The sequence below is a fragment of the Astatotilapia calliptera genome, chromosome 12 (genome assembly GCF_964374335.1).
Source record: "Astatotilapia calliptera chromosome 12, fAstCal68.1, whole genome shotgun sequence".
Taxonomy (NCBI): domain Eukaryota; kingdom Metazoa; phylum Chordata; class Actinopteri; order Cichliformes; family Cichlidae; genus Astatotilapia; species Astatotilapia calliptera.
Window position 1 is genome coordinate 14,983,672 of NC_137433.1, and position 18,663 is coordinate 15,002,334.

Here is an 18,663-nt window from a genome sequence, read left to right on the forward strand (position 1 = left end):
GTTATTTTGTTGTCATTCTAGCGATTGGATATCCGTTCTCTAAAATAAAAGTAACACACGAACTGAAACAAATACCATCCAGTGGACCAAGAAGCTTCATTCCCTGATTTAATGGCTTAAATCATGAAGCGGACAAATTGTGCTATAATCAAGTTGTTTGCACATCAACAGATTAAATCTTCTTCCTGATATGACATTTGACTTTCAATAGAAGAAAAACAACAGGACAAACAACTTAGTGACAGCTCAGCTTTCATTAGGTTTCCCAGTGCAGCTAATATTAACAACACTTACACCTGATGTCTCATTAACTACCCTGCCATATAACAATCATCGGCAAACTGAGTGCTTCACAATTTCTCCTTGATAAATAAACAAGCCTGTATAGCAAAGCGACACATGCTTCACAGGAGAGAGGAGACATTTTCATAAATCTAAATCAGTAACTTTAGAGAAGTTGACTAAACAGTTTTAAGCAATAAACATTGATTAAAATGCCTTTCAAATAGAGACCCAGAAGGGCCTATTCTTTCACAGCCAAATAAAATAAAATAAATCAAAAACTATGGCACGTAAGTGGAATATTAAGATCCAAATTATTTTAGAAACCAACTCTGAGGCATCCAAATAAGCTCTACATGCACAGTGTGCCCCCCCCAAAAAGTTAGAATTATAATGCTTACAACTTCAAAAGATACTGAGACCTGAAAAAGCTTCTTTAAGTTTTCAAACTTCCAGGATGAGAAAAAATGTCCCCAAGTCGTATGTCAAAAAACAAAACAAAAACAAAAAAACAGCTACCCAACTGTCAAGGAACCTTCCATCTACAATCAGTCTGAGACAGACAGTTAAAGAAACTACAGTGATCAGACTGTAATCCTATTGCCTTAATTTATACAAAAATAAATCAACTATAGTGATTAATCTATTTTTAAACAGGTACAGTACAAAATGTCATTATATTAAAAAAAAAAGTGTACAAACAGAAAGTAGATACAGAGGGTAAAGCCATGGGTCAACCTGCAAACAAAATAGCGGGAGAGCTGGCAGCAGAACTTAGTTTTGTTGCCACAGGCCACATAATGCCTTTATACACACACCCTTCCTAGTGTGAGTGTGTGTGTGTGTGTGTGTGTGTGTGTGTTACAGTTATATATGTCCTTTTGTCCTGAGCTATTGTTTGCAAGGGTGACGAGGTCAGACAAGGGGGCTTACTCTCTGCAAAACGGCTTCAATTGAGTGTAGCTTCAGAGTGAGTATAGGACTGGTTACTTTGGCATAATTAGCCATAATAAAACCACAATACCTGAAAAATGTGTGTGTGCATTTTGCACGACTGCGCCAGCATTTCTAAAGCCGTGGGCTATTAACTGGAATTATATTTTTTATTACTATAAACCATTGTCCACATCAATACAACATGAAAGTCAGCTTGTTGTTTAGAGAGTGGCTCGAGATTGGAACAGGATATATATTCAGGTTTCAGTGCAGCTTGAAAAACCAGGTTCTTTGTTATTTCTTGTACTTGAAAAAAAAAGAAAAAAAAAAAAAGACAGAATTTAGTCTCCATTGTTAAATGGTAAATGTTACAGTATGAAAACAGTTTTCCTGATTTAATCAACAGCAACAAGTTCACTATAAAGGTATAAATGAAGCAGACTTTGTTAATATTAATGACTGTAAACTAGTGGCTGTCTTAAAAGGTCAAAATCTGATCCAATATTAAATCTTGCACACTGTGGACAGATGTTTGCAGTAATGCAGGCTGTACGCTATAATCATAGAACCATAAAAAAGGTTAAAACACTAAACGAGTCCTTTAACTGCATAATCATACTGTATATTGGCAAGAAAGTGGTGAGTGAACTTGGCAAATGGACAAATACTGTGAAAATATGGAGTGTCGACAGTTTGCATTACCAGTGTTTCAGGCCAGTGGTGACTGAATGATATGAGAGCAACAGAAAACTAATGAGACACAATAGCTACAATAATCTAATAACTAGTGGCTATGAGACACAGATGAACCATGGCACAAAAGAAGAATCAAACAAACTAACCAAACATGTGTATGAACAGATTTCCCTTTGGTTTGGGATGTAGTGGAGTTGCAATTTGTAGCTTGATGACTGGAGTGCTCCAACCAGAGAAAACCCATGACACTAAATCCCACTGTATGACTCAGATCTTAAAAAACCAAACAAAAAAAACCAAACAAAAAAACCCCTACATGTTCATATTTGCAATACAAATAGAAAATGGGCTTGTGATGGCCTACTTGGGTGTACTGTGTTCATGCCACTGTTGACATAGCAGTTCTTGGCATATGCCAAGGGCAGCTCATCAAGAGGGATTTAGCCAAAAACAGACAGCTATCGTTCATATTTGTATATCAGAGCAGCGGCGCTCAAGCAGAAACTGGGACCTCAGTGCTTCAACAAATGCTAGTTCAGCTTGTCCTGGAATATGTACAGATTGTTGGTTGTGGCCACAGCAATGATGTTGTCCAGAGGATGCCAGGCAGTGTGGAGGATCTTCTTGTTAAAGTCCAGACTGTCTACACTGATCTCATCCTTTTTGCGCTTCCCACCTGTGCTTACTTTGCGAGGTTTCAAGACCGATCGCGGCTTGCTGTTTTCCCGCGACGCCTCTAGGGTCATGTCCTGCTGGTATCCTCGATCAAACATCCTGAAGAAGTTGTTGTAGGAACCCGTCATCACAACACTGTAGGTAAACAAGGTGTGAGTCAGCGAGTAGCCTTAACGTTACTGGCAAACACAATCCTTTTCAAGTATGGACATTAAATCCTGTCGTCTGTCATGAGCCAATTATACCACTTCACCACCCACCCAAACCAAATTATGAGCCACATTATGGTCTGCACCGAGCAGATAACTGCAGTAAGTGATAAGGCCTGCGTTTCTGGGTTCAGTGACGTCAGAAAAGGAGTATTCCCTAACGCTCTGCGTGCGTCATGCACGCATGTATTTTGTTTGTCCAGGACAGCTGCAGAAAAAAAAAAAAAAAAAAAAAAGGAAGCCACGGAATGAGTGCTTACCTGTCGTTCCCATTCCAACAGCATTCAAACTTATCGAAGATGCAATCATTCTCATAGAGTGAACACAACTTGCTCCTGAGATATTCATGCACCTATTTAAAGAAAGCAATGAGGAAATATACAGAGTTTCCATCAACAACTGTGCAAAAGCAAAAACAACATTTACACTTTAATCACGTGGATGGACGGAACCTGCTAGAATCAATCTAGCCTTACAGGAAGAAAAGTAATACAGAAACTGGAACAGTATTTTTGTGTTGGCATAATTTACAGACCTGATATGTCTCTACTGGTCGCGACTCCATATTGAGATCCCAAATTTTGACAGACAGGTAGTCCCGGGTCATCATGTAGCGTCCACTATGGCTGAACTTTACATCAGAGATGGATGAGATGATTTCAGAAAAGAAGGAACGATTGTTTGGATCTTCAGGCTCTTCAAACACTTAAAAAATGAAGAACAAACACATGCATTTCAGCGTCAATGACTGGAAGAACAACAATAATTTTTACAGTGGTCGAGTTGTTTTAAAGTAAGCCCTGAAACTTTCTTTACATAACAACAACTTTGTAAAAGATACTGAATTTCAAATCTGGTTATATAAACACAGAAATAAAGCATAAAAGTAACAAAGCCTTTCCGCTTATCTTTTGATATGCGTTATGAATAAGGGTCACCATTCTGACTGTTCTGAACAATTTGGCTTAGCAGGTACCAATCTATACGTACGTGCGCTATGTTTTCTATGCTGTGAGCAGGAAGCAGAGTGTGTAAATCTTCTTTTATAGCCTCATGCACTAAGACCCACATGGCCTGGATACTTCATAATGTGGTAGATGGGAAACTAAGTAGGATCTTCTAAGGATCTTCTATTTCTTAGGTGAATTTGTGAATTTTATGTTACCATGTGAATTGTATAGAATTGGAGAAGCAATTTGTTGTTCAATTTCTTTTTTGTTATAAAATCAAAGAAAATATTTTCAGAAAACAACATGTAAGACGTCAGCTTTGTTTCATTTTAAGAAAAGGCTCTCACGACAGTGCAACTTTTCACTTGTCAAGTCTTCTTCTCAACAAACCGTCAGCTTTGTTCAAGCACACTGCACTAGTCCAGTCAGCCACCGTCCATAGCAAGAGTAACTTTATAACTGCAGCTGATTAATCGAGTGTTACACTGATAGGCTCAATAAGAGCCTCCCATCAATCTTTGAGGAGACACACAGTCAAAGAGCTACAGAAACACAAAAAGAGACCGCCTTACGTTTGGCGTGGCTGTCGCATAGCGCTGCTGCCCTCATGTCACACAGGCGGATCGTGCCCTTGCTGCTGCTGTAGACAAAAGTGTTGCATTGGTTGGGATGGAACTCGGCCGCTGTGATCACCTCTGTTAAATCCTCCATATTGGCCGGCTTAATGTCAACAATATCTCAAGAGGTGAGGTTAAGGTAAAAACAAACAAACAAACCCAAAAACCCCAACAAGCAAATAAAAAAACCTGAACAGACATTTCAGCAACTTAAAAATCTTTCAGAAATAAAATTAATTGGTAGTAGTATTATTATTATTCACAGAGTCATGTTCTCAGTTTGAAGAACCCATCTAAGCAGGCTTTACTGCTTGCAGGTAAACAGTCTGTGCGCAGAGGAAAATAAAAACTGCTATTGCCACTATGAGACACTGAAATCACAGATCATCAAATTCACTATGATTTTTATTTTTTTATTTTTTTAAAACAGTGACTGGCACATGGAAAAGGTTTTGCCACAGATATCTGCTCACTAGCACAAAAGTGCCCCAAATCATGTAGATGTTATTCACTTGTGAATACTTTCCATTTCATGCTCATGTGTTTTCAACTTTTAACAGCTACATTAATCTTACAGATGACCTCTGACCTCATGAGCCAACAGTGATAAAACCATTTAACATAATTTAGTTTGCATTAATTCTTTCTCCGGTTCAAGTGTTTTACATCAGTTGACGCAATCCTTAATAAAAGGCAGGGGTTGCACTGCATCAATCTTCCAGCATGAAGAGAAGATATGAGCGGCCCAAACGAGCAACTAATCTCAATTCAAGAAAAACATGATTCCACTTTGTATCTAACTCTGGTTCGTCTTTGTTTATACAGCCTTCATCAGCGGTCCCCAACCCCCGGGCCGGTACGTGAGTCGTTTGGTACCGGGCCACGAGAGTAGAGGCGCAGGTGTAAAATGTATGGTTTTCAGGGTTTTTATCGGTTTTCAGCATTATTTTGTTATCGTTTTTATCGTTAACTTGGTTTTCCTGGGTCTTTTCACATGTGTTATGAATAAATCTTTTTTTCGGTACCGGTACTACTTTTATTTTGTTGTATTTATCCGCGACACCTTAAAGGCCGGTCCGTGAAAATATTGTCAGGCATAAACCGGTCCGTGGCGCAAAAAAGGTTGGGGACCGCTGTCCTACATAGAACAACGCAGTAAGAACTCATGGGGTGAAATTATTAACATAGGATGTAGGAGGTGATTTTTTAGACCATGTTAGAGGCACCCAGTTAAACATCCCACGCTTTGGGGACATCTGGTGGTAGTATAAATAATGACACTGTGCTACAGATTAAATAGACACCAGTGAATATCATTTTTTGCTCTTGTCCAGTCTGCCTGTAAACACAGTATGTACATTTTTAAATATCAGGCAAAGAATTGTTTATATGCCCTATAAAAATACATGAATCATGTTTTATTTGTTGCTAAGTAAGACATAGTCTTTGTCTAATTTGACTGACACGGGGTGAGCAGGTGAACAGGATTAATAAATCAGGCATCTCTTCAAACAAAGGCTTAAAACTAACCACAACATATCATTCATTATTTCACATACCATTCACATACATTTTTTTTTAAGTTCTCTCCCTGGCTTACGCTCCTTTGAAAAATGATAAAACTGGGAATAAATAAGACAAAACACTGACAAAATAATTTTATATTATTGCAGTACTTTATGGAATTAAAGAATGAAAGGATACTAAAGCTGCGATCAGTGATCTCCAGATGCCAGAGGTTAACGCGCAGGTCATCAGCAGACAAGTAGGTCTCACAATCGCTGTTGACTGAGATGGAGTTGATGTGGTATGTGTGCGCGTTGGCGAACACTCGTCTAGGACTGGCTTCCACCATCAAGTCCATGGGCCTGAATACTGGTACCTGAAAACAAAAGTGGGGCTGTTTTTATATTTCTTTAATGGGAGATGCAGTAGATTTTATGACCTCTGTTTTACCTCTAATATATCCACACAGGCATGTTACAAAACAAATTTCACACTAGAAAAAAAAAAAAAAAAAAAAGTGTCCAAATTATTTTTCTTACCCTGGTAAAGAGGCACAAAGATGTAGGTGAAAATGTACATAGATTTTCCCATTTTTAAGATGGGGACAGTTACCTGCTCTTTAAACAAACAAATAAAAGGCCTTGCCTCAGTATAAAGGCAAACCTGTTGAACTGAGTCTATATTTGGAAACCATTCAGTAAGGACAAGGAGAAAAAAAAAAAGGGGGGGGGGGGGGGGGGTCTGTGAAAATTAAAGGTGAATAAAGCAGACATTACATCAACTGCAGCACTGCAGTAATTGCAGGAACAGATTGGTAATTTTATTAGTTCCATCTGTTTACTTGCTCATAAGATAAGTCAACGTCTCAATCAAAATAGAACGGACAGTTTTGTAATGAGTGGAAGGAAACACGGAAAAGAAATGATTAACATTTATTCCAATTAATTCAGATGTAAATTACTAACCAGACTCAACATATTTAATTTGTTGTTAATTTTCTTGATCTACTTATTATAAATGAATGGAAAGTAAGCAAAGGATCTCAGTTTTGGCTAACAATGTAACAAAAAGAAAAGATCTGGGCTGTAATAAAGCCAGTTATACACACCCGTAGTGTAGTGACAGTGTTGGGATCTCTGTATTGCCCATCTTCTTCCTTCAAATTGTAGCCCTCTGGTCTTTTGTCACGCTCACTAATTTTCCACAGCTTTATGGTTTTGTCTAACAATGAGAAAGAGCAAAGATCATGAGAGTCATTGAGTTATATTTACTCCCATATAAGGCAGTAGATGGCGTAACAAAAGTTCACATTTACTACAGCAAAAGAATTTACTCAAAAAGAAAGTAATTTACAAACCATTTGTTGACAAAAGAAAATGTGCTGCATTCTTCTGAGGCAACCATCGAATCTTGTTGATCTTCTCCTCAATCTCAAGACTTTTCAGGTAGTCAAACTCAGGCTCGTGGCTCTGGAAGGTGCTGTAAACATTGTACTCTCCTCGGCACTGAAGCTTATTCTTACTCTAAATACAAAACAGATCAAACAAAAGTTCAAGTGTTATGAAACCAAGATTCAATGTCTCGGGTCAAGATCACTAGAAACATTGTACCTGTACACCTTTGTGTTATATAAACTGAGTTTGATGACCTACCTGCTTCGGAGTATTATGAATCAAATGTTAAAAATAATTACTGTTCCTATGTGTCACTAAAACATACCTCTTGCTCCTGCTGAAAGATGACAACACGACCCCCCTTGTCCCCAGTTGCAAGTAGCTCTCCAGATTGGTTAAATTCAACAGTGGATATGATATCGGCTGTCAATAATAAAAATTGCAAAAATGAGACTAGCGTCAAATATAAATAACCACACATTTTCTGCCAGAGTTTCTGATGAACGCTATTGTCAATCTGAGACAGGTTTACTGCAATAACACTGAGTGTTTTACGAGGCTTTTGCTGTCTAAACGATTCATTGCCTTTCAATGGGAAGTGATTTACAAAATGCCTCAGCAGCCCACCTGTGAGGGGTGAAAATCATGTCAACCATGGTGAAAACACAACACAGCAATGACGCACACATATTTATACACACACACTCAACAATCTTAGGACACAAAGGAAAAAAGAACAGAAAAAAAGTTTCCATCTTCAGCTATTTAGCACTTTTCAAAGAGAACCATTCTCACAAAGTCCTACAATACAACAATCAATCCCCGCTTACACACTGGCACTATTCTGAGTTAGTGCAGTCGTTAACATCGACAGTGTGCGCCTGATACGACCCGACTCCATGCAACCCCATAAAACAATAGCAGACAGACTGAAGGCGAATCCTTTTTTACAGGAAACTAATAAAAACGTTACTGGAGTGTTGTGTTTTGAGCCCATGTACTCCTATGTATTGACACAAGGAGAGGCTCTCATTTATACATGTTCCCAGACAAAGCTTACTGTAAACAATTGTGTAGCCCTTAATGCATAAATACGGCCACCATGTACTGTAAACACACTTTTGGTGCTTTGAGTTTTCCTTTAGTTCGGAAATAATTAGCTGGTAAAGGTTTTCTTTTAACTTGGCCACTCAAACAGCTCTGTAATTAGTCAAACCTAAGTGCTACTTCTTTAACAAATATGAAACACCTATTAAAGATTCTTCTCTGGCAGAGGTAAAATCTTTTTCAATTCTAACATGCAGTTCTCTCCCAATTATGTAAACATTGTGTAATGCCCCACTAATACCCAGGGTGAACTGAGAAAATAGTGAATGCTGACATTTTGCAGCAATTATGCCAAAAATAGAAGATTGTTGTCAGTCTGTGAGAAACCAAATGGACTACAATACCACACCACTGATCCCTTATACCCATTATTACTGTAAAAAAAAAAAAAAGAAGAAGAAGAAAAAAAAGAAGAAGGCATTACTTTTCATTGCATATTTAGAAATACCACAAATATAAAGTGTGGCAGCAGCGCTTTGAAGCAAAGCCTAAAACAAGCGTGCACAGGATGGTGATCCTGGCAGCTCAGGCTAGCAAGTGTTCAGTGACTATCACATGGACTTACCTTCAGCGACGTCGTCATCTATTGCTCCTTTGACTTGGGAGAAGCACCACTGCACATCATTGCTCCCACCACCGGGCCCTGCACACAACATGACCCCAAGATTGGACACACCACCATTAAAGAGAGACAACTTTACACGCGTTAGCCTGCAGCTAACTTAGCTAAAAACATCAATATGACAACGAGGCCTTAAGGAAATTCACAGTAACTGCGTTGCAACTGCTGCTATAAACTCATAGGCACAGATAACTACTTGACGTGTGTTTGTGGAGAATCTCGCTCACTTTAACACTAACACTGACTTACACTGGCATCTTTGAATTACCCTAGCTCGCTAGCTAGCTTGCGCTGGTTAAACATGACATTACAGAGAAACAGATCATCGTTGTCAAACAGGTCAGCACCTGTTAATTAATAACCCCAGGCACTGTGGTAGTCTTTTCCCCTGTGGCTTTACCTGCCATGGTGAGCGACTCGGAGAGGGGTATCTAAGCGGGCTCGGGCCCTGGACTGGAACAGTGCTGACCCGGGTCGGCTGGGAGGTTCTAGCGAGGAGCAGTGCAGGAATGAAGCCGGGAGTGCTGTTTGGTACTCTGAAGAACGTAAGCAAAAGTCTTCGGCCCTGCTATACAGCACGGAACTGTTTTCCACAAAGTAATTAATAATGCCCACTATTGGCTTGTAGACTTTGCACTCTACTTTGAGAGTTCCCTCGCCTCTGCCTCCTTACAGCACTTTCAAAATGGCGAAACGCGGGCGGCGTTCAGCAGTCACCAGAGAGCGGCGAGAGGGTGCGCCGCGAAATTTTAAACCTACCCCTCAGCGACGTTGGTCATCTTCCTATCTGCGGAGACCGCGAGGTCACTTGATTTACTGCGCTTTAAATTCATAAAAAGGGTAATAACCAGGTTTTTAAAATATAAAACCAAGTATAACTATTAGACCCCGCCCATGTGCATTGTTTCAGTGAGAAAAATCGAACTAACCTCGTTCGCATGCTGAATTTAGAAAGTGGAGTCCGAAAGCTCCAAGTTTCAAACAGAAATTCAGATTTCTTAATAAATTTTAGAGGGTTTTTTTTTATTTGTTTTAACGTCTACAAAAGTTATTCCACATTGGGTGCATTTTATGAGTTACTATCTTGTTTACTGCCTATTAAATGTAGTCATTGCATGATGACCCACTGATTCCACTGAGTTAAACTACAACTGAATGGGAAATAAACTGAGTAATAATTGCAATAGATGCATCTGACAGACATTTGTTCAGCAGGATGTCTCTGACAGTTCAGAACCTTATTCGTCAATGTAAGCGTAACTGGAAAAAACGTTTCTTCCAAGTAAAATTAATCACATCTACTAGGGCCCTGTGAGAAAGTTAGTTTTACAATTATTGTCAAAGGAAAAGCTCAGGTGTATGATGTTATCAATGCCTCCCTTCGTTTCCTGGTACTTTAAGGCACATGAACAGTTGAGAGTGTTTATACCAGAAAAAAAGTGATTTGTCATATCCAGAAAAACAAAGTTAAAAAAGATTTTCATTAACAATGACTCAGCTCTATCAACTGGCTATGCAATGAAGGTGATTCAGCGTGTTTACTGCAATGACTTTTATTCAAACCAGTTCACCCAGATGGAAGGCAGCCATCTAAATTACCAGTTACACCTGTGCTCTTTTCTGTGTGTGTGTATGACATATCGAAGAATACTTCCTAAAAAGAGGCCTGCTGCAACTTGTATGATATTCTCTCAACACTCTTTTGAATGTATATAGATCTAAGGCAAAGATTTAGGTCGTAGCTTATGGTCGAAATCACAAACCTTAAGCCACAGTGACACCTTAGTACATTTGAGTAATCCAAAAGGAATAAATGCAGTAAGAACACATGCCCACTCAGTGTCAAAGATTGTCTGATACTGTTGTACCAAAGTATCATTCTTCAGTCTTACTGATATCTAAAGTGTCACAGATATAGTGCATGATGCATATGAATATAAATGTTTTTCAGATTTCCTGTTCACATTTGTTAAATCTGTGTCATATCTGGTAAATATCTATTAAATGAAATCAAATAAAACCAAACTACCAATCACACAAATGCTACTGAATGCTAACATGCTTGTTAGCTCTCTCCCTTTTGTCAGAATTTTCATGTTCAAACAACACAGGAGCTGACACTGCAGCAAAGCACATCAAAGAAGCCAGTGTGAAATTTTTTATGTATACACTGCCTGTAATAAGGCATACTGATTTATACTTCCCCAGCAACCATGTTAGGGACTTATTTCCTCAGTTAAAAAGCGGTCAGATGAATGTCCAACCAAACCAACTGTCAATCAACCACCCGGACAAACAGAGAAGAATCTCCACTCAACAGTCAGTGAGCCAAAGCAAACTTTTTAAATATATAACCATCTCTATCCAAAATGCATCAAATGTACAAAACAAGCATAGAAGAATTCAGATCATTTTCTTGGATTTCAACATTTGCGCTGAGCTGTTCAGTTTCAATTTGCAGTTTAGGAAGTGTGCAGATTAAAGAGACTCTTCTCTTTATAAGTATTTTTCTATTATATTATCAAATAAATATATCTGTTAGACTCTGACTTCCTATTCAGTGTTATTGTCATTCTCACACTCACACAAACCACTTGCTTCCTCTCTACTAATAAGATGATGTAAGTATGATAAAGAAAATAACCTTAAAGAAATGGGGAGGGAGAATTTGTGGTCAGAAAGGCGGGGAAAGTACATTTTTAGTAACATAAGATGGGATGGAAAAAAAATCAAGAATCACCAGAGTCCCACAGATAGGCAAGACAGGCTAACAAAAGCAAACTAACTGCAGGTTAATAATTTAGACTTTTAAAGATCTTAAAGAAGCGACTAAAACCAACATGATGACATCACTGCTACTACTCATCTTCTCAATGATGACAGGTAATAAGACTATGACCAACTCCTAATTGATATTATTCACTAATCATTATACTGTAATTAATGTTGAATATGATTAAAATAGGTATTGCACTATGTATTTTGCTTCTTTCTTCTTAAAATTGTACCTCTGCCACATCTTTGCTGTTACTGAATTCTCCCAGATTTTAAAAGCCAAGAGCCATTTTCACTCTTCTAATGTTGAATGTTACTACAATGTTACCCATGACTTTTCTTTCTTTTTTAAGAACATTACATTATGACAGATGATCATGATTATTCACATTACTTTAAAGTTTCACTAATGTGTTTATGGTAGAATTAAATCAAATGCCATGTCATATTTTCCACCATGACATCAGTGACCATGAAACGGGTCTAAAAAGTGACACAGGGATTAATAATGTCATTTAGAAGAGATAAGGACTGACAGCGTATAAGACCTAAGCTATATGGATTTAAAAAAAAGCCACCCTCACATTACACCCACAGGAGCTGCTCGGCTATGGAAACCCATGCCACGAAGCTCCCAGTGCACAGTTTTTGTGCAGATGTTAATGCCAGAAGATGTCTGGAAGTCCTCACTTATTGAGTTAGTACAGTGTTGGAAACTTTCATTGACGTAGCGACGTAGTGACTCTGCTTCAAAACCTTATGAGCAATCCATTTACAGTTGTTGTGAATATCTAAGAAGGAAAAAGTTTCATTAACTATGAAATTTCATAAACTTACAGTAGCATCCTATTACAGTGCCTCATTTGAATTCAGTGACACATTCTTTTACAAACCTTTGTAGTCTGCATGCCTACGTGTTTGATTTTGCACAACTACAACAGTGGGACTTCCTTCTGCCCGTATGCACATGACTAAACCAATCCATGCAAAAACAAACAAACAAAACAAAACCTTAGAAATCTGGAAGCATCCAAATGTTTTTTCACATGTACTGCATATTGTGTTAGCAACTGTGAAAAACAACTATAATAATAATAATAATTAATTGTAACATTATGTATTGAAGCAGAAGTTCGCTTTTGCAGTAGTGACACTTTGAATCATAACAAAAATACTAACTGGTCACAGCATCAAACCTATATAGTAAAAATAAAAACAGCAATGTTTTACAGCATGCTCTGCTAATAAAGTATCTGAAGGCTGTTGGATGAAGAACTGTGCTCCCAATTGATCGATTAATTTGCTTATTTGTTTTGTTAAATGACCTACATAATTTGAATTTTTGTCTTCAGGTTGTGAGATGATGTCAGATGGAAAGAACTGCACAGGAGGTTGGGTTGACATCCCCTTCAACAATACTGAAACAAAGGGAAACTGTCAAATGACTTATGGAAATCATACAAACTACATTCTCACAGTGATCACCAGGAAACCTATGAAGGAGAACAAAAACATAACGGAAAACCATTGTGATGAACTGAAACTTGGTAAGACATGTTTTTTGTTTGTTTTTTAATTTCTGAATTCATTTTGGTTTCATTTTGTTAGTTTTTGTTCTGACTTTTTGTGGCTTCAATCACGGTAAAAGAAAAGAAAAGAAAAGAAGTTATATTCAGTATTTTCTATGCAGCATGGTGGTGCTGTGGTTAGCACTGTTACCCTAACGCAAAGGGGTCTTGGGTTTAAATCAGCAGCTGGGGGCTTGGATTCTCACCAAATAATCCAGCTTCCTCCCACTTGTCCCAAAGACATGCGTGTTAGGTTAACTGCCAATTTGTGAATGGTTGTCTGCCTCTCTGTGTTATCAGTGTGACGGCCTGACAGCTTGTCCACGGTGTACCACACCTCTGACAGCTGGGATGGGCTCCAGCCCGCCCATGACCTTGAATTAGCTAAGCTGTCCAGAAAATGGATAGATGACTTGGTAGATATTGTTTATGATCAGTCAGTAGAGTCATAAAGTTTGGTTCCAATTTTGCACGTTATTTACTCTTATAGGCAGTTTTCCCTTTTAAGACTTTTAATAATCACAAAATGTTACTAATTTTACTAATTACAAATGTATTTTTTATTTAAGATGCAATTTTAAAAGAAAATTTTTATGCAGTAATGATACACATACACACTCTACTGTAAAAAATTACAGTTTGATTTTGTTTCATCTGTATATTTATTCGCAGTGAAATCAGACTGCATAAAACCATTTAATCGAACATTCACATTATGTGAATGTGAATATAAACAATAGATTACAATCTAATTTCAATGTTGGCATCAACAATGAAATTAATTTCATTGTTGATGCCAACATTGATGCCAACATGCGTTTGCAAATAACAAAAAAGAAGTTGCAAGTTGCACTTAGTCAAAATTAGTGCTATCCATCAGTTATCAGACAAACTATTTGTTTCCAGAATGAAAAACAGACCGAGACCTGAAAGGATCAGAACTGGTTAATATGGAGGAGTTGAAGTCCATTTAGAGGATCAAATAGCTGGTCATTGAGGTCGCTCTTGAAATTAGTTTGAAATTCATCTGAAACTTCATTGTTTTGTTGTGTTGTTATTTTTGTATGATTTGAACCTGTTAACTCATAATTGTACTGCAACTGTTTGAGATTTGTGTTTGTGCGCTGGCTTATTTTTAAATTTTTACAATCTCTGCTACCATTTTGGCCTCATAACTCTTGAAAGCGATTTTCAATCTCCCTGAGCTTTTAGCTTGATGAATAAAAAAATAAACATACTGCATGACATAAACCATACAGAGGGGTTGTGATTGTGAGGCCTTCTACAGACACACTGCTGCTGGTTTGATATGAGAAAGAAAGTCACTTCTGGCATGAGAATTCCAGAATAATCCTATTCTTACACCAACACAAGATTTTGCATATTCTAAATGATTAAAACTCAGCTAAACAGGTAAAACAATATAAGGTCATAATATTCTTGGGGTTATTTTTTAGCTTCTTTATAGCTTTGCAAAATCTTATAAGCAGTTTATATGCGTGTAAAAATAGCTAAAAGCACACATTAGCTAACATAAATTAAGTAGGATGTCTAACAGCGTCTAAGAAAAGAAACATTAAAAACACTTCTTGATGTTGAGGCCCAACAGAGGGTCATCTTAGGCCCAATGGGCTATCAGAGTTGCAATACACTGGTGGAAACCATGCTCTGTTCAAATATGAATGCTAAGCAGCATTTTTTTTTAAGAAAATAAAATGTTTAATAGAATTACCAATTTCTATTGTAAATGGACAAGCATTTAGCTCTGTGATTACAGTCAACTGAAGCCGTTAACTTCAAACATCAATTCCCAGTCAGCAAAGCCTTTTGCAATGTGCACATAGAGAGGAGATAGAAATTACTGTCAAACATAAAGGTTTGCACCATGATAAATAATGTTTGGTGTTCTTCTGCACATTCTCAGGTCAGATGTTACACATAGATTTCAGGTTCATATGGTGGAATAGTTTGTAAAAATGTGGCTCTCCTCTGGATCAAACCTTCACACCACCTGTCTCAGTCCTCAGGACCTTCAAGCAGACGAGTTCACCTTTATAGAAAACCATACTGATTCTTCTTTAACCCCGTCTTACTTATTTTGAATGCCACACTGTTTTCAAAGGGAAACACCTGTGAAAACTGCATTCACACTGTTTTACTTTTGTTAATGTTGCCTTGCAACTTTCAGTCACAAAACTCATAATGCGCCTCTTGGCTAAAACGTGACAGCAGCTTTTTGTTGCTAACAGTTTTACGTCACTGCAGACTATTACTAAATAGCTGACTTCACCTCTGTTGGCACCACTGTCACACTTCCATGTCTTTCTGGGACATTTAACCCTTGTATGGTGTTCGGGTCTGTGAGACCCGTGTTCAGTTTTTTTCAAAAGAAAAATTAAACAATTAATTATTTTTTCACGTGTAAATGTGTTGTGTCTTTCCACTCACTCCACTTGATTATAACTGATTTATTTATAACATTTTATATAAAAGAAAAACGAGAAGCACATTAATTCATAAATGTGATCTAACAAAGGTAAAGGGAAAAAATTAACCATGTTTGCTGTTCATATGTCTTGTAATTGGGATGAAGTAAACATCTGTTGAGTAATTTAACATAAAATTGTTTGATAGTGTTAATTTGGAAAGCCAAAACTCTAGCGGGTCCACCAGACCCATGAACACTGGCTGAGTAACAAAAATACGAACACCACACAAGGGTTAAAACGACTCTCACGGTTATTTGTAAAATTGATGAAAATGTGAGATTATAGTTTTAAATAACTATAAAACGATCGCTCTGCTGTGGCTCTGCTTCCGACGTTGTGCCAAATAGTTATTTTTCTATGTGTGTTTTTATATGTACCCTAATATTTTTGGTTATAATATAAATGGGCTGTAGTCAACAGAATTTATGAAGGGGAAATGATGTGTTTTGCAAGTTTATCACTCTGGCTTATTGTTTCTGCTCTGTGTTCTACATTATAACTAATCCAGTCCATTCTGGCTTCTTCAAGTATCTTTATGGAACTGTGATGTTATATTTACGGTATTACAAATTTTACTCCCCTATTAGCCAGATCTTTCTTTAAAAAGATTTTTTTAATATCAGTGAGACTTCTCACCTGCTGTAAATAAATAATATGTAAAAGTCCCTTTCGCCAAAAACTGACCACAGCTTCTATATTGTGACAGGAATATCCTTTCTGCTTCAGAATGACTCTGTATCACTCATGAGAGATATATTTGAGATACTTTTTGACAGATTATTGGCCAACAAATCATCTACAACAACTTTAATACTGGAAAACCACCAGCAGGGCTACTGCTCTGTCCTTACCTGTCTATCTCTGAGACTTAAACCATTTCTGATTATATTGTGTTTTGGTGGTGAATACAGTCTTGCCAACCAAATTTGGTCTTCATCAAATTACCACAAATTTATTGTCATATAAACCTTGAGGCTTTAATCCCTTTCGGAGCAGTTACTTGCTGTGTCTGCCTACTGGTTCAGCTTTCTTAGACATATGAAAACCCATCAGAGGGGAAAGCTTTGCTTCCCTTCACTCAGTAGATATTAGCACTGGAACACAAAAATCAATACACATGAACATTATCAATACCGATGATAAGTAGTATTTACATAAACATTTTTACAATACATAAAATAGTTCAGTGTATACTACACCACCATACAAACATGTTTTATAGCTTCTCTGTGCTCATTTGTAACACGTACATTATTAATATACATTTAAAAACAAACACACTGGATTCCAACAGCGTTAAAATAAGTTTCACCGACGGGTTTCTCTAAACACTTTGTTTTGTTCACTGAGAAATGTCGTGTCAAGAAGCCACAAGCTCCACTATGTGAATCACATAAGAAAACATGATAAATCCAGCTCTTATTATCGTTTTATGGAAACTTCATAGGCCGCAAATCCCAAGGTCTGCCTGATAAACACCACTAATAAGTCCAAGATCTGGCTTATTCTCCAACAGGTGTTTTCACTTTATTTTCCTATCATAAAATAAGTGGTCCACCTGGCAAGGAGCAAAGCGCCAAACAGCACAGTGTAACTGAAGAGAACAAATTTGAGGATTTCCTTGAATGTCCGGAGGAAGCGGATAAACAAGGGGTCCACATCCTGGGGCTCCTGCTGTGTCATTTGCCTCCGACCAAGCTGGGTTAGGTGTCCCATGTTTTGGCCTCGCCCCATTCTTCAAACAAACACATTTGTTAGATTTCAGTACAAAAGAAAAGAATTAGAATCAAGACAGGTGGCTGAAAGTTCATTAAACATATATGTACTGCAAGCAACACCGGCAGTATGAATGATTTAAATTTAACGTATGGAAATTTAGACAAAAACACCAGGATGCATCTTCATATTAACTTGTATTATAAGCACAAAGTTATTTATTCCTGGCAATGTAAAAGCCGAGGAAAGACTGGCATTAATAATTTATCCCCCAAGTTGCACAAATGGGTTCAGTATCGATCTGCTTTGTTTGCGTACAGTTGCAAATAATATACTGAACATCATTCGCCTTTACTGCTTTTGGATAAGAAAACAAGAACAATTCCTGCATGGTGAATCTGTTTTTTAAGGTCATTTTTTTCCACACTATTAAACAACAGCCACACCCATACAAGAACCGCGTTAGTCACAATAAATTTTGCTTATAAAAATGTATACTTTTATTATGTCTCCTCATTAAAATAAAGAAAGTTGAGTGTCTGTTATCTTCTTAAAATTTTTATCTTGCTATCAAAAACAGACAAACTGTGCATAAAGTGACAAATGTAAACATGCATGAATGCCAGATAAGTCCACATGAGGTAAAGGCATAATTTCTTTTTTTATAAAAAAGGAAACACTTACACCTTTGTGTTGATGGAGCAGGACAGGAGCTGATCAGAAGGGCTCCTGTGCTTCTTGCCCTGAAGTCCAAGTTGATGTGTGCCGTCTTGAGCGTTTCAAGCCCTTGTGGGAGAGGAGGAGCCAAAAGGAAAAACTGATCACAAGGATCTGAATCCCCTGGGATTTATTTAATGGCAATAAAAGTGTTGTTGCACCTGCTCCTCAAGGAAACAGCAGGCCAAAATTTACAGATTTAAGTATTCTCTGAATAATTTACCAAAGTAGTTTCCAAGACTTTTACACAAGCAGCATGAAGGAAAAACTACAAAGATTAGCCAAACAGAGGTCACCAAAATATCTGAGTGCTGTCAGCAGGTCTCCCTATATATATAGCGTCAGGCACGGAGAAGGTATTGACTGATACAGAGATCAAACACCCTCCTGCCGCAGAGTTATCC

The 18,663-nt window shown here is 37.7% G+C and overlaps 1 protein-coding gene and 2 long non-coding RNA genes across 4 annotated transcripts in view; 1 reads left to right on the forward strand and 2 right to left on the reverse strand.

Moving 5' to 3' along the window:
• Nucleotides 1–1,525: 1,525 nt before the first annotated feature.
• ppp2r2aa (protein phosphatase 2, regulatory subunit B, alpha a) lies at nucleotides 1,526–9,534 on the reverse strand. Of its 2 annotated transcripts, XM_026186263.2 has the most exons (10): nucleotides 9,395–9,534; nucleotides 8,938–9,015; nucleotides 7,591–7,688; nucleotides 7,229–7,394; nucleotides 6,980–7,092; nucleotides 6,070–6,247; nucleotides 4,321–4,485; nucleotides 3,334–3,503; nucleotides 3,059–3,150; nucleotides 1,526–2,724 (listed from the first exon to the last, which is right to left on the reverse strand). In XM_026186263.2, the coding sequence occupies exons 1-10, from the start codon at nucleotides 9,399–9,401 to the stop codon at nucleotides 2,445–2,447; spliced, it is 1,347 nt and encodes a 448-aa protein (XP_026042048.1). In that variant the 5' UTR covers nucleotides 9,402–9,534; the 3' UTR covers nucleotides 1,526–2,444. The 2 variants fall into 2 exon arrangements, with proteins under 2 accessions (XP_026042048.1, XP_026042047.1); XM_026186262.2 differs by lacking the exon at nucleotides 9,395–9,534 and having other exon boundaries at nucleotides 8,938–9,028.
• LOC113033019 (uncharacterized) overlaps nucleotides 9,401–18,663 on the forward strand; it is a 56,488-nt gene continuing 47,225 nt past the window's right edge. The window contains exons 1-2 of the long non-coding RNA XR_013912594.1: nucleotides 9,401–9,539; nucleotides 13,122–13,316. This is a non-coding gene — a long non-coding RNA (uncharacterized LOC113033019). The remainder of the gene's footprint in view (nucleotides 9,540–13,121; nucleotides 13,317–18,663) is intronic.
• On the reverse strand, nucleotides 16,958–18,633 carry LOC113033020 (uncharacterized). The gene is made up of 2 exons (XR_003273979.2): nucleotides 18,227–18,633; nucleotides 16,958–17,561 (listed from the first exon to the last, which is right to left on the reverse strand). It is a non-coding gene; the product is annotated as an uncharacterized LOC113033020 (long non-coding RNA).